Below are 22,513 nucleotides of genomic sequence, written 5' to 3' on the forward strand. Positions count from 1 at the left end.
TCTGGCTATACCAATCCTCATATTGCCAGCTCATCCAATCACCCTCCAAAATTATGTTCCCAGTGTGAGGATCTTTTCCTAAGTAGAGTAACATATGGAGGATTCTGGAAAGATAGCAAAGTAGATTGGTAAATTTGAAGCTCTCCTGATTTCCCCCACAAAGAGAACACATTTTTGCCTTGGGGCAAACATAGACTCATGAAACATCTAGAAGACTTGGGGCAGAACTGGAATCCTTTTGATATAACCCTAGAAAATCTGAAGACAGACCCCCATGCTGGGATTGATTTGTCTGAAGTGCAAACACCTCCATGCTAGCTCCACAGAAAGACAAAGCAGGGACCCCTCCAGCTAGCTGGGTATGGCTGAAGTCTCAGCAGGAACCCCAAAGACTTTCACCTCCCTGTATGTGAAGTAGGGATTTGAGTCCGGGAAGACTGAGAGAACCTTGGGAATGCAGGGCCTAGCTGTGCTGCTGAAGCACGGCCTTGAACAAGAAGGAACCAGCTCCTGGTGAATGCAGAGGTAGTAGGGCAGGAGCACTGCTTTGGGCACTTACAGGAGGAAGGTGGAGCTCTCTTAGTTTAGGTTTTCTGGTCAGGAGGTCAGAAGGGAAACTTTAAGCCCCATCCCCCCATTCCACAATCATAGGTGCTTACACCAATACCTCTTATTTTAAAAAAAAAAAAAAAAAAAAAAAAAGAATTGGCAAAGAAGAAAGGACCTCACCATTGAAACATATTATGGGAACAGAGATGACCCAAGATTCATCTTCATAAGAGGACACTTTAGTTAAAAAAAAAAAAAAAAAGCTTCTACTCCACAGAGTAACGTGAAATAGTTCTCTCTGTCCAGAGAGAATTTATAGAACTAAAAAAAGAATTAAAAAACCAAATGAAAGTATAATCAAAGAAAAAAATTAAAACCATCTGAGAAAAACCAGAAGCTTATGAAAAAAATTAACCAACTAGAAAAAGAGATATACAGAGTCTCAAAGATGAAAATAATGGTTTGAAAATTAGAATTGGGCAAGGGGAAACCAGTGAAGTTATGAGATTCCAAGAAATAACAAAATAGATTATAAAGAATGAGAAAATAGAACAGGATATGAAACGTCTTATGAGGAAAATGACAGATCTGAAAAATAGATCGAGAAAATATAATTGAACTACCAGAAGGTTCCGACCAAAAAGAGAGCCTTGACACAACAATGCAGGAAATAATACAAGAAAATTGTCCTCGAGTGATGAGGGGGAAATAGAAATAGAAAAAGTCTACTGATTAACATCTCAAAGAGATCCTGTATGGAAAAACAAAGAAAGAAACAGGAATATTGATTTCAAAATTCCCAAATCAAAGAAAATTTTGCAAGAAACAAGAAAAAAACAATTCAAATATGCTGGAGCCATAATTAGAATTGCACAAGACTTATCAGCAACTATAATAAAAGACCCCAAATCTTGGAATTATATCTACAATCAAAAGAACTTGGCCTGCAGCCAAAAATATCATATTCAGCAAAATTGCCTATAATCTTAAATGAGAAAAAAAATGGACATTCAAAGAACTTGAAGATTTTCAGTACTTCTTATCAACCAAATTGGAACTTAACAGAAAATTTAGCACATAAGAGCCAATGTAAAAGATCAGTTTTAAGAAACTTAACATGGACAAACAGTTTAAATGTGGACAAACTATTTATATATATATACACACATATATATATATTTATATATATACACACATATATGTATATATATGTATGTACATTAACACATATGTATGTATATAAGATTCATATCCACAATAGGGTAGCTCAAAAAAAAGATTGGTAGAGTTCAGGTAAAAATAACAATCATTCAAATGAATTGCAGAGGAAGAATAGACAGGCATTAGAGGGGGGAGAAGGGCTCATAGTTTTATAAACCTACTCACATTGGGAATGGATACAGTGACTAGGTAACTACATATATATATATATATATATATATATATATATATATATATATATATATATACCTAGAAGGGGGCATAGCAGTCTCAAAAATCTTTAAAGACATAAGGGAGGAGGGATGAGAGGATGGGGAAGCCAACAGTAAGGGGAAAAGATAAGGGAAGGATCCTTGGGTAGGGAAGGTTAAGTAATAACAAGGCAAGTTATGGAGCAGAATTTAATTGAGGCAATAAGCATAGGAAAGATGTGTGGATATGTGGGGTGACGTAAATATATCTTTTCTTAAATGTAGTTTGGTTGGAAGTGGTGTTGGGGGCAATGAAAGGGAAAAAAAGAATAAAGTAAATTAAGTGAGCAGCAGAGAACCAAAGAACAATTTATAAGAAAGTAAAGAAAAAATGGTTATTCATGAATATAATTTCTTCTAATATATGCATTTTCTTAATCTGGTAATTTATTGTTGTATATTTTGAATCCTCTCTGATGTTTGACTGGGCACATGACAATGTTCTCTGTTGTTTTACTTTATTTTATATTATATTTCTGTTTTCCTTTTTTTTCCTTATTCTGTTTTTTCAACTAAAAAAAAAGAAAAAACTTCTTAGCAATTTGCAGTTTCTTTCTCCTCTGTTTTCCTTGATCTGTTGGTTTATTGTTTATCTCTTTGTGTTTTTTTTGTTTTTTTTTCTGAGGCTGGGGTTAAGTGACTTGCCCAGGGTCACACAGCTAGGAAGTGTTAAGTGTCTGACTCCAGATTTGAACTCGGGTCCTCCTGAATTCAAGGCTGGTACTCTTATCCATTGCGCCACCTAGCTGCCCCCAATCTCTTTGTTTTTAATATAGAAAAGACCATTTTTGTATTCCACACATTTTTTTTCAGTTATTCCTTTTTGCTAAGGTTGGTGTCAGTTAGTTAAAAAGTGATACTATAATCTTTTTATACATGAAAAGGAATGCTATATATCTTTTGATTCACTGCTGATGAAGCTCATATTAATGAGAAAATAGTGAATGAGCCATTTTTCTTTGACTCTTCCACTAAAGAATTATAAAATATAATCATCAGAAATTGTGCAATCAAGAGAACATAGTAAATTAAACTCAGTAAATATGTATTAAGTATTTTTATGTCAGTGGGGGATATAAAAAAGGAACAAGATGCTCCCCCTGTCCTTAAGATTATAATCTAATAGGTGGGGATAAAATGCTTATAGCTCAGGATCAGATTGTCTCTGTTTCATTCTGATGTGGGCAGAGTTTGGTTGAGGTATCTATAGAGTGCTATGCCAAAGCTCTTAGTACTTCCATAAGGAAGAATCTGCCAGGAGGAAAAATATAAGTGATGTTATAAGAATGCCTCTTTCCAAAAAATCAAATGAAGGCCTCCTAGCTGTACCAAATCTAAAATTATATTATAAAGCAGAGGTTACCAAAACCATTTGGTATTGGCTAAGAAATAGATCAGTGGAATAGGTTAGGTTCAAAAGACAAAACAGCCAGTAACTTTAATAATCTAGTGTTCGACAAAGCCAAAGACCCCAGTTTGACAAAAATTGTAGGGAAAATTGGAAATTAGTATGGCAGAAACTAGGCATTGACCCACACTTAACACTGTATACCAAGATAAGATCAAAATGGGTTCATGACCTAGGCATAAAAAATGAGATTATAAATAAATTAGAGGAACATAGGATAGTTTCCCTCTCAGACCTGTGGAGGAGGAAAGAATTTATGACCAAAGAAGCATTAGAGATCATTATTGATCACAAAATAGAAAATTTTGATTATATCAAATTGAAAAGTTTTTATACAAACAAAACTAATGCAGACAAGATTAGAAGGGAAGCAATTAACTGGGAAAACATTTTTACAGTCAAAGGTTCTGATAAAGGCCTTATTTCCAAAATATATAAAGAATTGACTCTAATTTATAAGAAATCAAGCCATTCTCCAAATGATAAATGGTCAAAGGATATGGAAAAATAATTCTCAGATGAAGAAATTGAAACTATTTCTAGCCATATGAAAAGATGCTCCAAGTCATTATTAATCAGAGAAATGCAAATTAAGACAACTCTGAGATACCATTACACACCTGTCAGATTGGCTAGAATGACAGGGAAAGATCATCCAGAATGTTGGAGGGGATATGATACATTGCAGAATGTTGGAGGGGAACACTGATACATTGTTGGTGGAATTGTGAATACATCCAACTATTCTGGAGAGCAATTTGGAACTATGCTCAAAAAGTTATCAAATTGTGCATACCCTTTGACCCAGCAGTGTTACTACTGGGCTTATATCCCAAAAAGATTTTAAAGAAGGGCAAGGTACCTGTATGTGCAAGAATGTTTGTGGCAACCCACTTTGTAGTGGCCAGAAACTGGAAACTGAGTGGATGCTCATCAATTAGAGATTGGCTATACAAATTGTGGTATATGAATATTATGGAATAATATTGTTCTGTAAGAAATGACCAGCAGGATGATTTCAGAAAGACCTAGAGACACTTACATGAACTGATGCTGAGTGAAATGAGCAGGACCAGAAGATCATTATATACTTTAACAACAATACTATATGATGATCAATTCTGATGGACGAGGCCATCTTCAACAATGAGATGAACCAAATCAGTTCCAATAGAGCAGTAATGAACTGAATCAACTACACCCAGCAAAAGAACTCTGGGAGATGACTATGAACCACTACATAGAATTTCCAATCCCTCTAATTTTGTCTGCCTGCATTTTTGATTTCCTTCACAGGCTAATTCTACACTATTTCAAAGTCTGATTCTTTTTGTACAGCAAAACAGCTGTTTGGACATGCATACATATATTTTTTAACTTTAACATATTTAACATATATTGGTCAACCTGCCATCTGGGGGAAGGGGTGGGGCAAAGGAGGGGAAAAGTTTGAACAAAAGGTTTTACAATTGTCAATGCTGAAAAATTACCTATACATATATCTTGTAAATAAAAAGCTATAATAAAAAATATTTAAAAATACTTTATATCCAATAAAAAATAAAATATGCATTAAAAAAAGAAAGCCTCTTTCCATTCCCTACTCTTTAATCCAATTTAGCAAAAGACAAATGGGAGTTGAGATTAGTTATGATTGATCCTAAAATTTTATGAAAAGACATCAAGAATTCAATGTGAGTGAGTGTGAGTTGAACTGTCCCCCTCTGACAGTTTTCTATGCCTTCTAGAAGGGAGAAGAATACTTGGGAAGTCCAAGAGAAGCGAGTTAGAGAGCAGTATCTGATGGCCCTCTCTGACAAGGAGCAGCAACTGAACCATCTGCAGAGTCTGGTGCAAGAGCTGAGGTCTGCATCTAGCCAGCCTTCTGTTCTCTCAGAGCAGTATCAAAAACAGGTGAGCTGGGCTTTGACCAATCCAAAAGAGTGGCTGGAGCTTGTGCCTGGTAGGTTTCCAAGGGAAACCCAGTGCTCATTGGCCACTGTAATTATCACTCCCTAGAATGGTCAGAATTTGTCTGTAGGAGATTCGGTAGTTGGAATGAAGAGTGAATTCTGTAAGTGTTTTTCTCCCAGCAGCCATCCCCAGAAGCAGCAATTTCCCCAGAGTCGGCCCGGGCCCTGGATTCTGAGATTGGGCTTCTCAAAGCCCAGCTTAACGACAGCTTGAAAGAAGTTCATCAGAAGGAGTTGAGAATCCAACAGCTAAACAGCAAGGTGAGTTTCTCATCGGGCCTATGTTGGAGCTGTTAGAGTTGAAAGAGAGAGAATACTTGCTTCCTTTCGATTTCCTAGTAGGAAGAGAGGAAGCAGGGCCAGTTCTGGATACAATCAGAGGAAAGAAATAAGATTTTCTCTTTGGCGCTGCTTCCTGATTTTTTTCTTTTGCCTCTTTCTAAGAGCAAAGTATAGAAGATGTCTCCCCAGCTTTGATCTAGAGAATTTTTTCTCTTAGATATGAAGATAAGGTCAGAGAAACTGAGGTCTTAGCTTAGGTAGGCTTGATTCATGTGTATTAAGAGTAGAACCAGTGGGCAGAAATTACTAGGATTTCAACTCAGTAATAAGAATGAATTTTCTAATGGTGAGAACTGTCTGTGAATGGAGTGGGCTAATTTGGAATGTAGTAAATAGCCTTCAAGGAAAATCCTTTGAAATTCTCTGATTCTGTTTCTTATATTTAAGCTATATGTGCCAGTGTTTGTATTGTCATCCTTGTTAGATTGTGGGGTTCCACTTTCTTCTATTTCCTCCTCATGGCAATAGTACAACAAGGTCTTGTGCAAATATCTTTATAAGTTTTAGATGATAGCTCCTTGTCCAACTATGTGGAACTAAAAAATAATAGATTGTAGTGATTTCTTACACTTGGACCCAGGCTAATGTACTGCCTATATCTTTTCCCTGACCTTTGTTTAGGGCACAACATTAGATGATCTTTTGGAGATTAAGGTTTTTCATCAAAAGTGACTTATCTGTTATCACCAAAATCTTTTACCTTAATCTCTTATCATCAAGATGTCTGCCTGTTGAGGAATTCTTTGTGAGATACTGACCTGATTTTCTTTATTTCAGCTTTCTCAAATCTTTGAAGAGAAAAGTTCCCTTTCCATTCAGCTTCGTGGTAGCAGTCAGAGTCTTCGTGAAAGCCATCAGCGCTATAATGACCTTCTGAATCATTGCACAGGGTTAAAGAGACAGATTCAGGAGATGCAGCCCCTAAGCAAAGAAACGGTGAGTAACAGAAAAATAAATAAGGATTATGAATCTTAAGTGTTGTGTCCTTATACACTAAAAACTGATACAGACCAATTGACAAGAATAAAAGAAAAGAGGAGAAAGTAGTATTGGAGAGGTAAACAATAGATCTAAACCATTTACATAGGAGAAAGGGAATGGAGAAGATGAGATATCTGAGATGATGGAATTTGCTGCAAAAAGCAGGTGAAAATAAGAATGAGAAGCTAAAGCCTTTCAAGATCCAAACACTAAGAAATTGGGACACCTGGCCAAGTTTCAGGAAAGAAACTAGAAACCAAGGAATTTCAGGAGAGCCAGAAGACCAGAGGACCTGTCCTCCCAGCAAAGCCATGGACCCTCACTTAAGGAAAAAGAGCTTAGCAGTAAATTGAAGAGAGATGAGAAAGTGGGCTTCTAGGGATGACTAAATTATGGTGAGAGTGTTAACCACATTAGTGACTGATCTTAACTGTATTGGTTAAGATGAAGCTCTGCTTTATTTTTGGAGGGAATTATGAAAAGAGAAAAAAAAATTTTCAACTACCAAAAGGCAAATAAATACCTTGTTCCTGCTGACATTTTTCATCAATTCTCATTTTTCCCAATGGAGATGTTTATAGAGTTTGTATTTACCAATCTTATTCTTCTAGGGGACACATACAACAGATGCTGCTCCTGGAGCCCCTCAGGAAAAGAATGAAGCCCATAGAGAGAGTGACCCTATGGAGCTAAGAGAACTGCAGCTCAGGTAAGGGTTCTCAGGCAGCTCCCCACATCATCTGCCATCCTATATCCAGGAAAGCACATAGGATGGTAATTCATACACAAACATGGCTGTATGTTTGTCATGGACCTGCTACTTACCTGTGTAGTTTGCTTTAGTGATTTGGTGTCAACTTCTTATCCTACCTTATAGAGGGACATAGTTGGCTTCTTCCAACAGAAAGCTAGGAAGGTAACTAGAGGGGATCTAATGTGTTGGAGAGCAGATCTAAGATTCACAGTGATCTCAGCAGTTACTATGATGATATTTAAATAGGAACATCTGCTTTCTGTTTGAATTCATAAAGCTAATTGTAGAAATGTAGTTTGGTGGGTTGGAAAGGCTAGAAAGCAGGTTGTATAAAAAAGACCTAAGAGTCAAGTAAATTGTAGATTTAATGAATCATTATTGTAACATGACAACCTAAAAACTAATACAATCTCAAGTTTCATTAGCAGAAGAATAAAGTCCATGTGGATGATAATGTTACTCTGTGTTCTCCTCCGTTGTCTGGTGTCCATTTCCGGGCACCACATTTTAGGAGGGATTTTGATAAACTGGAGCTCATTCAGAGGAGTATAATTAGGATAGCAAGGAGTTATGAACTCAGTAATTCAAAAATTGTTTGAAGGATTTAGGGATGTTTAGTCCAGAGGCTTAAGGAGGCCTGCTGAGTTTATGTGGCTCTCTTTGTCTTTTATCCTTCCCTTACACTCTGCACTTAATACTTGTCTTCAGATATTTGAAGAACTCTCTTGTTCAGGAAGCATTGAATGTCTCCTCCTTGGTCTTGGAGGATAAAAGTAAGACCTGTAGGTAGAAAGTACAGGAAAGCAAATTTTGATTCAATAAAGGAAAATCTCTTAATGCCTATGAAAGCACTTTGAGAGTATTTATATGTGCAAGGTATTCAGTGGACTCCTAACACATGCTTTTTCTTTCTGTGGTCATGTATTTTTGGTGTTTATGGCTTTTTCTAACCAAAATGGAATGGACTGCCTCAGAAGGTAGTAGCTCTATCATTAGAGGTCTTACATCTTGGTAAAGGTTGGACTAAATAATTAGCTCTGGACCAGAGTACAGAAGGAGAGGTGTGTGTGGCCAGATCCAGAGACTAAGACTTTTTCAAGGACTGGCCTTCCAAAATGGAAGGAGAGGAGAGGATTTCAGAAAGGAGATCTTCTGCCTTGTTTGCTTTCATGCAGCAAAAGAGCAAAGGATGTAAAAGGGGCAGCCTCATATTTTAAAATTTGGAATAACAAGCTTTGGGTATTCCTGTACACTCCTACTCATCTCACCACAGCATTAATTGAGGCTTAAGAAAGTTGGAGGTTTGCTAGTGCTCTGGTAGCTCTGCTATATCTAGAATGTCCTTCTTCCTTTCTTAGACTCAATTGTTTCCTTCAAAGCTCAATTTAGGTGTCAGTGCTATTCATTAAACTTCACTTATTAAATACCTACTGTATGTCAGATTTTGTGCTATTAGGGATACAGATAAAAATAAAACATTCACTATTCTCAGGGAACTTGTTTTTCTACTAAGGAGAAACATGTGCAATAAGTTTTTAAAAATATATGATAATATAATAATTTCTGGGGGAGAATAAGGAAAGGCCTTGTGAAAGAGGAGCTCCAAAGTGAGCCTCACCAGGTACTTCTATTATAATTATTAAAAAATTATTATTATTATTATAGCTTTTTATTTTAAAAATAAATGAAAAGATGGTTTTCATCATTCACCCTTGCAAAACCTTGTGTTCCAAGTTTTTCTTCCTCCCTTCTCCCAACCTTCTCCCCTAGATAGCAAGTAATCCAATATACATTAAACATAGGTAGTTCTTCTAAACATATTTCCGCATTTATCATGCTGCACAAGAAAAATCAGATCAAAAAGAAAAAGTGAGAAAGAAAAAAACAAAAACAAGCAAAAAACAACAAACAAAGTGAAAATACTATGTTGTAATAATCCACATTCAGTCACCATAGTCCACTTTCTGGATGTAGATAGCTCTCCATCAAGAATCTATTTGAAATGGCTTCACCAGATACTTCTCATAACTAATTATCCACACTTCAGTTTTCTTGATAGATGACGTACATGGAAAAATATTCTCTCATTTCTCTTCTGTTTCTTCAGATTCCACTCTATTCCCTGCCAGAACAGCAGTTGAATCACCCAGAATTACAAAGGGGGAGTTACTCTAGGAGAGTCAGAAAGCTAGAAAGAGGAAAATGCCTATTCCTTTCCTCCTGACAGGCATGTATGTAACATTCAGATGTTCCAAAGCTAGAAAAGCTAGCTTATGATCTCAAAGAAGCCAAGGCGGGAAAAAAGGGATGGGTCATAGAACTTCTTGGAATTATGGATTCATTGCTTTTCCTTATTCTTCTAGGTGTTAAGTTTTTGTATGCATTTTGTATCCCTGCAGTGGAATCTAAGTTCCCTGAAGTCAGGGACTATTTTATTTTTGTTTTGTATCCCCACATATCTGAAAGTATATATTATCACAGTCCTTTGCATATAGTAGATCTTTTGTTAAATGTTTGGTAAATTGAATTTTAGATGTGGAGCATTCTCATTTTGTTAAAATGAATAACTTTCCTTTATAGCATTCTGTTAAAATGCAGGACTCACGTAACAGTTTTCCAAATTCTTAAGAGTGTAATGTAGTGATAGGACAGCTTTATGTTGGAGGAGATGTGGAAAAACTAGGACATTAATACATTGGTTTTTTTTAGCTGAGGTAATTAGCTTTAAATGACTTGCCCAGGGTCACACAGCTAGCACTAATACATTGTTGGTGTTATTGTGAACTGATCCAACCGTTGTGGAGAGTAATTTGGAACTATACCCAAAGGGCTATAAAACTGTGCATACTCTTTGACTCAGCAGTATCATTACTGGGTCTGTATCCCAAGGAAATCATAAAGGAGGGAAAAGGACTTATGTATGCAAAAATGTTTATAGCAACTCTTTTTTGGTGGCAAAAAATTGGAAAATGAGTAAATGCCCATCAATTGGAGAATGGCTGAATAAGGTATAACATAACAACATAACATAACATAATATAATATGCAATATAATATTATTATTCTATTAAAAAAAAAAGATGAACAAGCTGATTTTAGAAAGGTCTGCAAGGCTGATGCTGAGCTAAACAAATATCAGGAATACATTGTATACGGTAACAGCAAGAATGTGTGAGGATCAACTCAACTATCAAGAACTTTGCTTGGTTTTTCTCAGTAGTTCAGTAATCCATGACAATTTAAATAGACTTTGAATAGAAAACACTATCCGCATCCAGAAAAAGAACTATGAAGATTGAATGTGAAACAGTACATGCTATTTTCTTTTTTCTGTATTTTTTTTCTCTCCTCTGGTTTTTCCCTTTTTTTTATTTTTCTTTCCCAACATGTTTCATAAAGAAATGTATATTTAAAAATAATGAATTTTTTTTTAAAGAAGTAATATATACTAAAAATAAATAAAATTATTTAAAAAGAAAAAAAAATTCCATTCTCCTGATGCTGCAGGTTTTCTGAGGCCCAACAAGAACAATGCAACACTAGACAAGAAGTGAGCCATTTAAAAAAATTGCTGGAAGAGGAACGGGATCACCGGTTGGCTGCCGAGGAAGCACTCTCTGCGGCCCAGGAGGAGATTAGAAGGTAAAGTGTTAAAAAAAAGAATTCATTATTTCTGTAAGCCAGGAAGCTTTGATGCTCAGTATGCCTCTAAAGGGAGCATTCTCTTTAGGGGCATGCAGGTTGTCCCTGCTTTTAGTCACAAAGTTTCCCTTCATTCTGAATCTTCAAGCCAACTTCTGCCACAGTGGTGTTCTGACTGCATCTCTACAGTCACCTTTGCCTAGGCAGGTGTTTTCACCATCAACAGTGGAAATCATTAAATTCTAAATCTTTGGTAGGCAAAATGGCTAAAAGTATTATCTACTGCTATTTTCATAGAATTTCACAGAAGTTTCTTCTTAGTTCCTTCCATCTGTTTTGTTAAATTAAACCATTTTTTAGGCAGCTGGGTGGTGCAGTGGATAGAGCAGTGAATCTGGAGGCAGAAATAACTGAGTTCAAATCTGGCCTTAGACACTTAATAGTTGTATTACCTTGAGCAAGTTTGCCTCAGTTTAATAGCTTCTATCTCCCAGGATGAAATTGTATTTTTAAAGCATTTACTACTTAAATACTTTTTCCTTTTTTCCCTTTCTGCTTGCTACAGAGGAGGCTTTGGGTTCTTCATTCTTGGCAGTAACTCTAGAGATTAAACAAAGTGATCCTTAATTGTCTCACTTACTTTGTTTGTTTAGCCTCACTTGTTTTGTCTTCTGAAATATTGTGTTATTGTGTGTGTGTTTTTCTGTAACCCAGGCTGGAGCTGAATGAATGGACCCCTGCCCAGAATTCTAGCATCAGTGACTCTGCCATCCATGAACAGGCAATATTAATAGAGCCCATGAACAGTTCCTTCCGAAGGGTAAGATGGGTAGGAAGAAAGGGGGGAGAAGGGGAGAAGTTTAAGTGGGAGGAGAGAGAATAGAAAAAGATTAAGAATGAGTATAAGAAGTATTCTTCCTGGAAGAGAGTTCTCTCAGAGAGCTAATGGACAGAATATAGGACTTGGGAATATTGATGAGTTAATGAAATTGAAGACTGATATCTCTAAAGAAAGTTTTTTTTCCAGAAAACCTTTTCTGAAATATTGAGATCACTGAAGTCTAAACTTGAGGATAGAGATACTTCTCTTATATGCAGAATAAGGCTGTCTCTGACCTTTCCATCTTTCTTCTTTTAGACCAGGAGCAATGTTGGATGGAGGCGAATCCTGCGTTCACTCTGCTATTCCCGGACTCGGGTACCCCTGCTGGCTGCTGTCTATATTCTCATGCTTCACGTCCTGGTTCTTCTCTGTTTCACTGGCCGCCTGTGAGCTTAGCTCCCACCTATCAGATTTCTCTCATTAGAGTCACAGTCTTGGATTCTCCAATCCCTGGTCTCAGGACCAAATGTGGGCAGCCCTAATTATCTAGGCTCATTCCTTAATGTCTATTTTAGGGGATAATTATTGCAAAATTCAGACACATCTGAGCTCTTTGTCATAAAAAAGGAACTGCTCTTTTTCCACTGCCCTCTACTCCATGTTTAGGCACATTATCATCATGTGTAAACACAAATATTTTATAAGTATAGTGCCTATTCACCTGTACAGAGGTATCTCTGGGAAGTGACCCTTTAGTTTCATTGCTGATTCCAGTAAGCCCAAGGAGCCAAGGTTGTTCTTTGGATATTTGGAATTATGATCTTGGTTCCATTTGCTTCAATGTTACCTCCTACATTATAGGGGTGAGAACTACTATAATAAGGTGCATAGCTTCCTGAAGCATGGGTCTGGAGAATGTGGGAACTGAGGAACCCCTTCCCTCTTGCCAGGCTTCTGGTCACTAATAGCATCCGAGGCAGAAAGCGGCCTCACTTCCAATCATCTTTCTTTGATCTTGAGATAGCCACTGGGATGAGAAACTATGCCTTTGGCTGAGGTCTGTAGTCTCTGTTTCCCTGTAGGAGTGTGGTGTAGGAGAAGCTTTTAATATGAATATTTTAATTAAATGGTTAGCCCTAGCATTTCCTCCCTACTTCCACCCCAGATTCTAAATGAAGTTGTCTGTCTGAACTAGTTGTTTCCTGTCACACTTATTTTACCATCTGAAACTCAAAGACAGTGAGTTAGTATCAGCTGAATTTAAGTTTCTTGAGACAGAGAATGATATCTCTCAATTTGTTTCATTAGTGTTCATATTCATTCTCTTTTCCTCTATCCTTAATAATAACCAAAAAAAAAAAAAAATTAAACTCAGCTGTTGATCTCAGGGATGCCAGTTTTTCAGCCTCCTAGTCACATTTCTGCTCTAATTAAGGGACTAGGATGAGTAGAGAGAGCTGTAGGGAAGGGATGATGGAATCAAGCCTTGAGGACTAATGCCTAAAGTGAAATCCATTTGCCACCCCCTCTGCCAAACTGAGATGGTTCTAGCCATTTCCTCCTTCACTACCACCATCTATCTATCGTGAACTCTGCTCGTTGTCGCTGCTCCAGAGAAATTAGGGGAGGGTCAGCCAACTACTGTGCTCTGAATCCTTTACCCTATGGTGACCACATTCTTAGTCATAACCTCCCCCCCCTCCCCCCGAAACTTCCCTGAACACTTGTAAAAAATAAAATTATTTTCAGATTTGAAGTGTGGGGTCTTACTGGAAGGGAAAAAAGGATACAAAAGTCAAGGCAAAAAATACTTTCTCAACTTCAAAATTGCTGTTCAGAGACAAGCATAAGCTTCACAATTTCTGTATGACGTTAGTGATAGGTTTATGAAATACTGTGAACCTTTATCACAAAAGAATGGGATTATGAAGAGAGGGAAGTTTCCAACATACTTAATTACCCAACAATAAAACTAACACAACCATGAAATAGAACCTAGTGACCTACAGCTATGTGATTTGAAATAAGCTATGAGAGAAGGTACATATAATTTGCTGGGGCAGATTATACCCTGAGAGATTATGTTAGAGCAGAACAAGTGCCTTTTATAAATATGAAGTGGAATGTGCCCAATGGATCCCCTGGGATCAAGGAATTCTAAGATGAATGGATTCAAGGGGAAGTGCTATATCAAAGTGGGTAGCCAGATTCTGTGTGAAATGAAAATCTATTGCACAGGAGATTAGGGTCTTGTGGATTGTGAATATAACAAAGTATTTCTGCACTATGAGAAATATGAAGAATGAAGAGAAGCATTAGACATGAACTGGTGTAAAATGAAGCAAGCAGAAACAAGAAAACTGATTACACATACGACCACAATAATGTAAGTGGAAAGAAAGAGATGTGAAACCTCCCAAATCACAAACTGATCAGATTTAGCATCCCCAAAAGAAAGTGTACCTTCCTACTTTCTTTGCAGAGGTGAAGGGGTCATTGGGACATTGCTTATATGGTTGGAGTTATGTTGATTAATTTGGATGAACTTCTTCCCCCTTCACTTTTATTCAAGATGCTTCTCTGAGGAGGGAAGAGGGTAATATATTTGTAAATGAAAGTGTTGTAAAAGCAATGGATAACACTTTAAAAATCACTGTTAAAATGATTGACAAATATAGAATCTTAAGAGTTGGAAAGTGCTTATAAGTCATCTAGTTCAAATTCCTTCACAAAGGGGTTTTTGAGGCATTACCTTTGGGTGCATTGTGAAATTAACCTATACACAGTCTTTCCATTTTATTTATTACTCTGACTTCTGGCATATTTATGACAAGGATGTCAGTCATGATGTAGCCATCCTTTCCTCATGCTTTCCCTCTTTCCCAACATAATGCTACTACTAGAAATTCCCCATTCTCAATTCCAGACTCTTCCTTTGCTCCTATCAGCAGCAACCCATTCTCTTTTGATGGTCACCTAATTAAAGTTTAAAATCTACATCTATTCTAAACTTAACAGGCTACCCTGTTAACTCAAGTCTTGATTGACACCACCTCCCTTTCATCTCTCCTCTGGTTAGAGAACTAGAAGTATGGAGTACCAAATTTCTCCTTTAAAGAGGCAGAAATTGGGATTAACTCATTCCACTTTGCATGTGCTACTCTGGTTTTAATGCCACTGAGCAAGCTATCCTCTGGATATTCCCTGGTATCCTTTCTTTTTTTTTTTTTTTTTTTTTTTTTTTTTTTTTACTTTATTTATTTATTTTTTTTTTTTTAATGGGCTCTGTAATCCTTTTTTTTTTTTTTTTTCCCTTCTTTTTTTTTTTTATTTTATAATTATAACATTTTTGACAGTACATATGCATGGGTAATTTTTTACAACATTATCCCTTGCACTTACTTCTATTCAGATTTTTTCCCTTCCTCTCCCAACCCCCTCCCCCAGATGGCAAGCAGTCTTATATATGTTAAATATATTACAGTATATTCTAGATACAATATATGTGTGTAGAACCGAATTTTTTGTTGCACAGGAAGAATTGGATTCAGAAGGTAAAATAACAGTTTACATTCATTTCCCAGTGTTCCTTTTCTGGATGTAGCTGGTTCTGTCCATCATTAATCAATTGGAATTGGATTAGCTCTTCTCTATGTTGAAGATATCCACTTCCATCAGCATACATCCTCGTACAGTATCATTGTTGAAGTGTATAATGATCTTCTGGTTCTGCTCGTTTCACTCAGCATCAGTTGATGTAAGTCTCTCCAAGCCTCTCTGTATTTCTCCTGTTGGTCATTTCTTATAGAACAATAATATTCCATAACATTCATATACCATAGTTTACCCAACCATTCTCCAATTGATGGACATCCATTCATCTTCCAGCTTCTAGCCACTATGAAAAGGGCTGCCACAAACATTTTGGCACATACAGGTCCCTTTCCCTTCTTTAGTATTTCCTTGGGGTATAAGCCCAGTAGTAGTATGGCTGGGTCAAAGGGTATGCACATTTTGATAACTTTTTGGGCATAATTCCAGATTGCTCTCCAGAATGGTTGGATTCTTTCACAACTCCACCAACAATGCAACAGTGTCCCAGTTTTCCCACAGCCCCTCCAACATTCATCGTTATTTGTTCCTGTCATCTTAGCCAATCTGACAGGTGTGTAATGATACCTCAGAGTTGTCTTAATTTGCATTTCTCTGATCAATAGTGATTTGGAACACTCTTTCATATGAGTGGAAATAGTTTTAATTTCATCATCTGAAAATTGTCTGTTCATATCCTTTGACCATTTATCAATTGGAGAATGGCTTGATTTCTTATAAATTAAAGTCAATTCTCTGTATATTTTGGAGATGAGGCCTTTATCAGAACCTTTAACTGTAAAAATGTTTTCCCAATTTGTTACTTCCCTTCTAATCTTGTTTGCATTAGTTTTGTTTGTGCAGAAACTTTTTAATTTGGTGTAATCAAAATGTTCTATTTCGTGATCAATAATGGTCTCTAGTTCTCCCTTGGACACAAACTCCTTCCTCCTCCACAAGAGTGAGAGGTAAACCATCCCATGTTCCTCCAATTTATTTATGATTTCGTTCTTTATGCCTAAATCTTGGACCCATTTTGATCTAATCTTAGTATGTGGTGTTAAATGTGGGTCCATGCCTAGTTTCTGCCATACTAATTTCCAGTTTTCCCAGCAGTTTTTGTCAAATAATGAATTCTTATCCCAAAATTTGGGATCTTTGGGTTTGTCAAAGATTAGATTGCTATTTTTATTCACTATCTTGTCCTGTGAACCTAACCTATGCCACTGATCAACTAGTCTATTTCTTAGCCAATACCAAATGGTTTTGGTGACTGTTGCTTTATAATATAGCTTTAAATCAGGTACACTTAGACCACCTTCCTCTGACTTTTTTTTCATTAGTTCCCTTGCAATTCTCGACCTTTTATTCTTCCATATGAATTTTGTTGTTATTTTTTCTAGGTCATTAAAATAGTTTCTTGGGAGTCTGATTGGTATAGCACTAAATAAATAGATTAGTTTGGGGAGTATTGTCATCTTTATTATATTCGCTCGGCCTATCCAAGAACATTGAATGTCTTTCCAATTATTTAAATCTGACTTTATTTTTGTGGCAAGTGTTTTGTAATTTTGCTCATATAATTCCTGACTCTCCTTTGGTAGATATATTCCCAAATATTTGATACTCTCGACTGTTATTTTGAATGGAATTTCTCTTTGTATCTCTTGCTGTTGGATTGTGTTGGTAATGTATAAAAATCCTGAGGATTTATGTGGATTTATTTTGTATCCTGCGACTTTGCTAAAATTCTGAATTATTTCTAATAGCTTTTTAGCAGAGTCTTTGGGATTCTCTAAGTATACCATCATGTCATCTGCGAAAAGTGACAATTTGATTTCTTCATTTCCTACTCTAATTCCTTGGATCTCTTTCTCGGCTCTTATTGCCAAGGCTAGAGTTTCTAGTACTATATTGAATAGTAATGGTGATAGTGGGCAACCTTGTTTCACTCCTGATCTTACAGGGAAAGGTTCTAGTTTATCACCATTACATATGATGTTTACTGAAGGTTTTAAATATATGCTCCTTATTATTTTAAGGAATAGTCCATTTATTCCTATATTCTCAAGCGTTTTTAGTAGGAATGGATGTTGGATTTTATCAAATGCCTTTTCTGCATCTATTGAGATGATCATATGGTTTTTATTAATTTGATTATTAATATGGTCAATTATACTAATAGTTTTCCTAATATTAAACCAGCCCTGCATTCCTGGTATAAATCCCACTTGGTCATAGTGTATTATCCTGGGGATGATTTTCTGAAGTCTATTTGCTAATATCTTATTTAAGATTTTAGCATCAATATTCATTAAGGAAATTGGTCTATAGTTTTCTTTCTCAGTTTTCGATCTACCTGGTTTAGGTATCAGTACCATGTCTGTGTCATAGAAGGAATTTGGTAGCACTCCTTCAATCCCTATTTTTTCAAATAGTTTACATAGCATTGGAGTTAGTTGTTCTTTAAATGTTTGGTAGAATTCACCTGTAAATCCATCTGGTCCTGGGGACTTTTTTTTAGGAAGTTGGTTAATAGCTTGGTCTATTTCTTTTTCTGAGATGGGACTATTTAGACTACTTACTTCTTCCTCTGTTAATCTGGGCAAGCTATATTTTTGAAGGTATTCTTCCATTTCATTTAAGTTATCGAATTTATCGGCATAAAGTTGAGCAAAGTAGCTCCTAACTATTGTTCTAATTTCCTCTTCATTAGTGGTGAGTTCACCCTTTTCATTTTCAAGACTATCAATTTGCTTTTTCTCTTTCCTTTTTTTAATCAGGTTTACTAAGGGTTTGTCTATTTTGTTGGTTTTTTCATAAAACCAACTCTTAGTTTTATTAATTAATTCAATAGTTTTTTTACTTTCAATTTTATTAATCTCACCTTTTATTTTTTGAATTTCAAGTTTTGTGTTTGTCTGGGGGTTTTTAATTTGTTCCTTTTCTAGCAATTTTAGTTGTAAACCCAATTCGTTGGCCCTCTCTTTCTCTACTTTATGCAAGTAGGCCTGTAGAGATATAAAACTTCCCCTAATTACTGCTTTGGCTGTATCCCACACATTTTGGTATGATGTCTCATTATTGTCATTTTCTTGGGTGAAGTTATTAATTATGTCTATGATTTGCTGTTTTACCCAATCATTCTTTAGTATAAGATTATTTAGTTTCCAATTATTTTTTGGTCTATTTTCCCCTGGCTTTTTATTAAATGTTATTTTGATTGCATTATGGTCTGAAAAGGATGCATTTACTATTTCTGCCTTACTGCATTTGATTTTGAGGTTTTTATGCCCTAGTATATGATCAATTTTTGTATAGGTTCCATGAACTGCTGAGAAGAAAGTATATTCCTTTCTGTCTCCATTTAGCTTTCGCCAAAGATCTATCATATCAAACTTTTCTAGTATTCTATTTACCTCTTTGACTTCTTTCTTATTTATTTTGTGGGTTTGATTTATCTAATTCTGAGAGTGCAAGGTTGAGATCTCCCGCTATTATAGTTTTGCTATCTATTTCCTCTTGCAGCTCTCTTAATTTCTCTTTTAAGAATTTAGATGCTGCACCACTTGGTGCATACATGTTTAATATTGATACTGCTTCACTATTGATGCTTCCCTTTAGCAGGATATAATGCCCTTCCTTATCTCTTTTAATTAGATCAATTTTTGTTTTTGCTTGATCTGAGATGAGGATGGCTACTCCTGCTTTTTTGGTTTTGCCTGAAGCATAATAGATTCTGCTCCACCCTTTTACTTTTAGTTTGAATGTCTCATCCTGTTTCAGGTGTGTTTCCTGTAAACAACATATAGTAGGATTCTGACTTTTAATCCAGTCTGCTAACTGCTTCCTCTTTATGAGGCAGTTTGCCCCATTCACATTTATGGTTAGAAGGACTAATTCTATATTGCTTGCCATCCTATTAACCCCTGCTTATGCTTTTCCCCTTTCCTTCCCTTTTACCCTCCTATCCAGTATTAAACTGGTAAACACCACTTGCTTTTCACAGCCCTCCCTTTTTAGGATCCCTCCCCCACCTTAAAGATCCTCCCCTTATTTTATCCCTTTTCCTCGAAATTACTGTATTCCCTTCCCCTTAGCTTACTCCTTCCCTTTCACTTTTCAATGAAGTGGAAGAAGTTTCACCATAAATCGAATATGTCTATTGATACACGCTATATTCATCTCCCTCCTTTCTTTCTCTCAGATATAATAGGTTACCTTTGCCTCTTCATGAGATGTAGTACCACCACTTTATACTTTCCACCTCTAGTTTCTAAGACAAATTGTACATATGTTCTTTACATATTTTTTTGACAGAAGTATAGTTCTCAAGATTTCTTTTTACCTTTTTTAGAAGTCTCTTGAGTTCTGTATTTGAAGATCAAACCTTTTATGTAGGTCTGGTTTTTTCATCAAAAATAGATGGAATTCATTTATTTCGTTAAATGTCCATCTTCTTCCCTGGAAAACGATGCTCATTCTTGCTGGGTAAGTTATTCTTGGCTGCATACCAAGTTCCTTAGCCTTTCGGAATATCATGTTCCAGGCCCTGCGTTCTTTTAATGTGGACGCTGCTAGATCCTGTGTTATCCTTATTGTGGATCCTCCATATCTGAATTGTTTTTTTCTAGCAGCTTCCAATATCTTTTCCTTTGTCTGATGGTTCTTGAACTTGGCCACTATATTTCTTGGCGTTTTGATTTTAGGATCCCTTTCAGTAGGTGATCGATGAATTTTCTCAATGTCTATTTTACCCTCTGTTTCCAAAACGTCTGGGCAGTTCTCTTTGATAATTTCCTCGAAAATGGTGTCCAAGCTCTTTTTTTCCTCCCATTTTTCAGGGAGTCCGATTATTCTCAAATTGTCTCTCCTGGATCTGTTTTCCAGGTCTGTTGTCTTTCTGGTAAGGTACTTGACAGTCTTTTCAATTGTTTCATTTCTCTGGTTTTGCTTGACTCCCTCTTGGTTTCTCCTTGAGTCATTCATTTCTACTTGTTCCAGTCTAATTTTCAATGATGTATTTTCTTCACTCACTTTTTTTATATCTCTTTGTAATTGTCCAATTGAGTTTTTATCTTCTATGGAATTTTTTTCCATTGTATCCATTTTATTTTTTAGAGAGCTGATTTCTTTTTCCAGCTCTCTAATCCTGTTTTCCTTGGAGTTGTTTACCTTTTCCAGCTCACTAATCTTGTTTCTCAATGATTTGATTTCTTTATCCATTCTGTCTTTGAATGCATGGGATGACTTCTCCAGGCTCTCTTGCCAAGCTTCCCTTTCCTTTTCCCATTTCTCTTCCAGCTCTCTTGTGAGAGCCTTTTTGATTTCCTCTATGAGGTTCTTTTGTATTGAGGAGCAGCTTATATCCCTCCCAGGGGATACATCTGGGGACATTCTGTTCCTAGTCTCCTCAGCATTTGAAGTCTGCTCTCTCTCCACACAGAAGCTGTCAATGGTTAGAGCCCTTTTGAATTTTTTGTTCATTTTGTCAGAGTAGGAATCAAAGAAAACAAACTGACAAGAGAAACAATTGGTCTGTTTTGCGGGGGATGGGGCTGGATGGTATTAATGGGCTTCCTCTACAGACTGGGGGTAGGGCAGCAGAGAGCCACTAACAGAACAGCAATGACTGTACTGAGTCTGTGCTCTGAGGCTCTGAGAACGCACCGAGTCAGTCCAGGTGGGGGTTGGGGGTGGCCGGGCTCTGAGAGACGCTGGCTTTCTGGGGTTCCAATCTTCACCTCCGGTGTTTACACCCTCTCCACCGCTCCTGGCTTGCTGCCAAGACAGAGCATCCACACTGGGGCAAAAGCCCTTTCACAGAAACGGCAGAGATCACACCCCTCCCCCTCCGGTCTGAGCTGTGTGAGCTGCCTGTCTTGCTCTGGCTGTCTGCCCTCAGTCTGCGCCCAGTCTGATTGACCCTCCCCCGAACAAACACAGACCTTTTCTGGCGACTTTCAAGGATGTCTTCTCTTGGTGATAATTTGTGGATTTCTTTCTGGGTCAAGCATTAAGTCAGAGGCTTGTCATGAAGTAAGTTCTGAGAGAAAATGAGGAGCTCAAGCAGCTGTCTGCCTCCACGCCGCCATCTTGGCCGGAAGTCCCCCTGGTATCCTTTCTTCTCCAACTCCAGATTGTCTGTGTATTTCTACTCTTAGATTATAAGCTGAAAGGGGTAGGCTTTGTCTTTTTATTAATTGTATCCTCCGTGTTCACATAGTGTCTGGCATGTAATAGGTACTTAATATTGATTGGACAGGGTCATGATGGCTAATGTGTTCTACCCCCCAGGTCATTTGAATAGAATAGGAAGACCCATTTGAATCATGTTTTAGACACCAGTTATGTACCTCTTGGAAAATAACTAACATTTCTTAGCCTATGATTCCACATCTGTAAAATAGGGATCATATGATCATAGCTGCAGACCTGGAAAGGATCTTGGAGGCCACTGAAGACCCCATACACACACACCTACATGTTCCTTCCCCCTTTCCCTCAACTGCAGTTAAAGAGATTGAAGTTAAGAGAAGTTAGGGGAGTTTCTTAGGATTATACAATTAGTAATTGTATAATGAAAGATTTTAATTCAAGTCTAAATCCAGTGTCCTCTGCTGTGCTGTCTCTTGATCAAAATAGCATTTACCTTAACAGAATTGATGTGAGAATAAAATGAAATATTTTATACAAGTCACTTTGCAAACCTCAAAGTGTTATGTAAAAGTCAGCTGCTACTACAACTACTACTATTACTTTGGTCATTTCAATTGTGACCAATTTCGTGATCCCATTTGGGAATTTCTTGGCAAAGATAACTGGAATGGTTTGCCATTTCCTTCTCCAGGTCATTTTACATTTGAGGAAACTGAGGCAAATGGGGTTAAATGATTTGCCCCAGGATCACAGTGTCTGAAGATAGATTTAAACTGAGGAAAATGTCTTGGGCAAGAAAATAGAAATGTAAAGCAGTGA

At 36.8% G+C, this 22,513-nt stretch overlaps 1 protein-coding gene across 4 annotated transcripts in view; it reads left to right on the top strand.

The window, feature by feature from the left end:
- The window catches only part of GOLGB1 (golgin B1), a 63,091-nt gene extending 49,759 nt beyond the window's left edge, over window positions 1–13,332 (top strand). For 2 of the 4 annotated variants that reach the window (XM_074301362.1, XM_074301364.1), the window contains exons 17-23: window positions 5,178–5,343; window positions 5,523–5,663; window positions 6,522–6,680; window positions 7,337–7,434; window positions 10,987–11,121; window positions 11,836–11,941; window positions 12,260–13,332. In XM_074301362.1, the coding sequence (XP_074157463.1) occupies window positions 5,178–5,343; window positions 5,523–5,663; window positions 6,522–6,680; window positions 7,337–7,434; window positions 10,987–11,121; window positions 11,836–11,941; window positions 12,260–12,394 (940 nt within the window). In that variant the 3' untranslated portion in view covers window positions 12,395–13,332. The remainder of the gene's footprint in view (window positions 1–5,177; window positions 5,344–5,522; window positions 5,664–6,521; window positions 6,681–7,336; window positions 7,435–10,986; window positions 11,122–11,835; window positions 11,942–12,259) is intronic. The other 2 variants (XM_074301363.1, XM_074301365.1) reach the window with 2 other exon arrangements.
- The last annotated feature ends 9,181 nt before the right edge of the window (window positions 13,333–22,513 follow it).

Source organism: Sminthopsis crassicaudata, chromosome 3 (assembly GCF_048593235.1).
Source record: "Sminthopsis crassicaudata isolate SCR6 chromosome 3, ASM4859323v1, whole genome shotgun sequence".
Taxonomy (NCBI): Eukaryota; Metazoa; Chordata; class Mammalia; order Dasyuromorphia; family Dasyuridae; genus Sminthopsis; species Sminthopsis crassicaudata.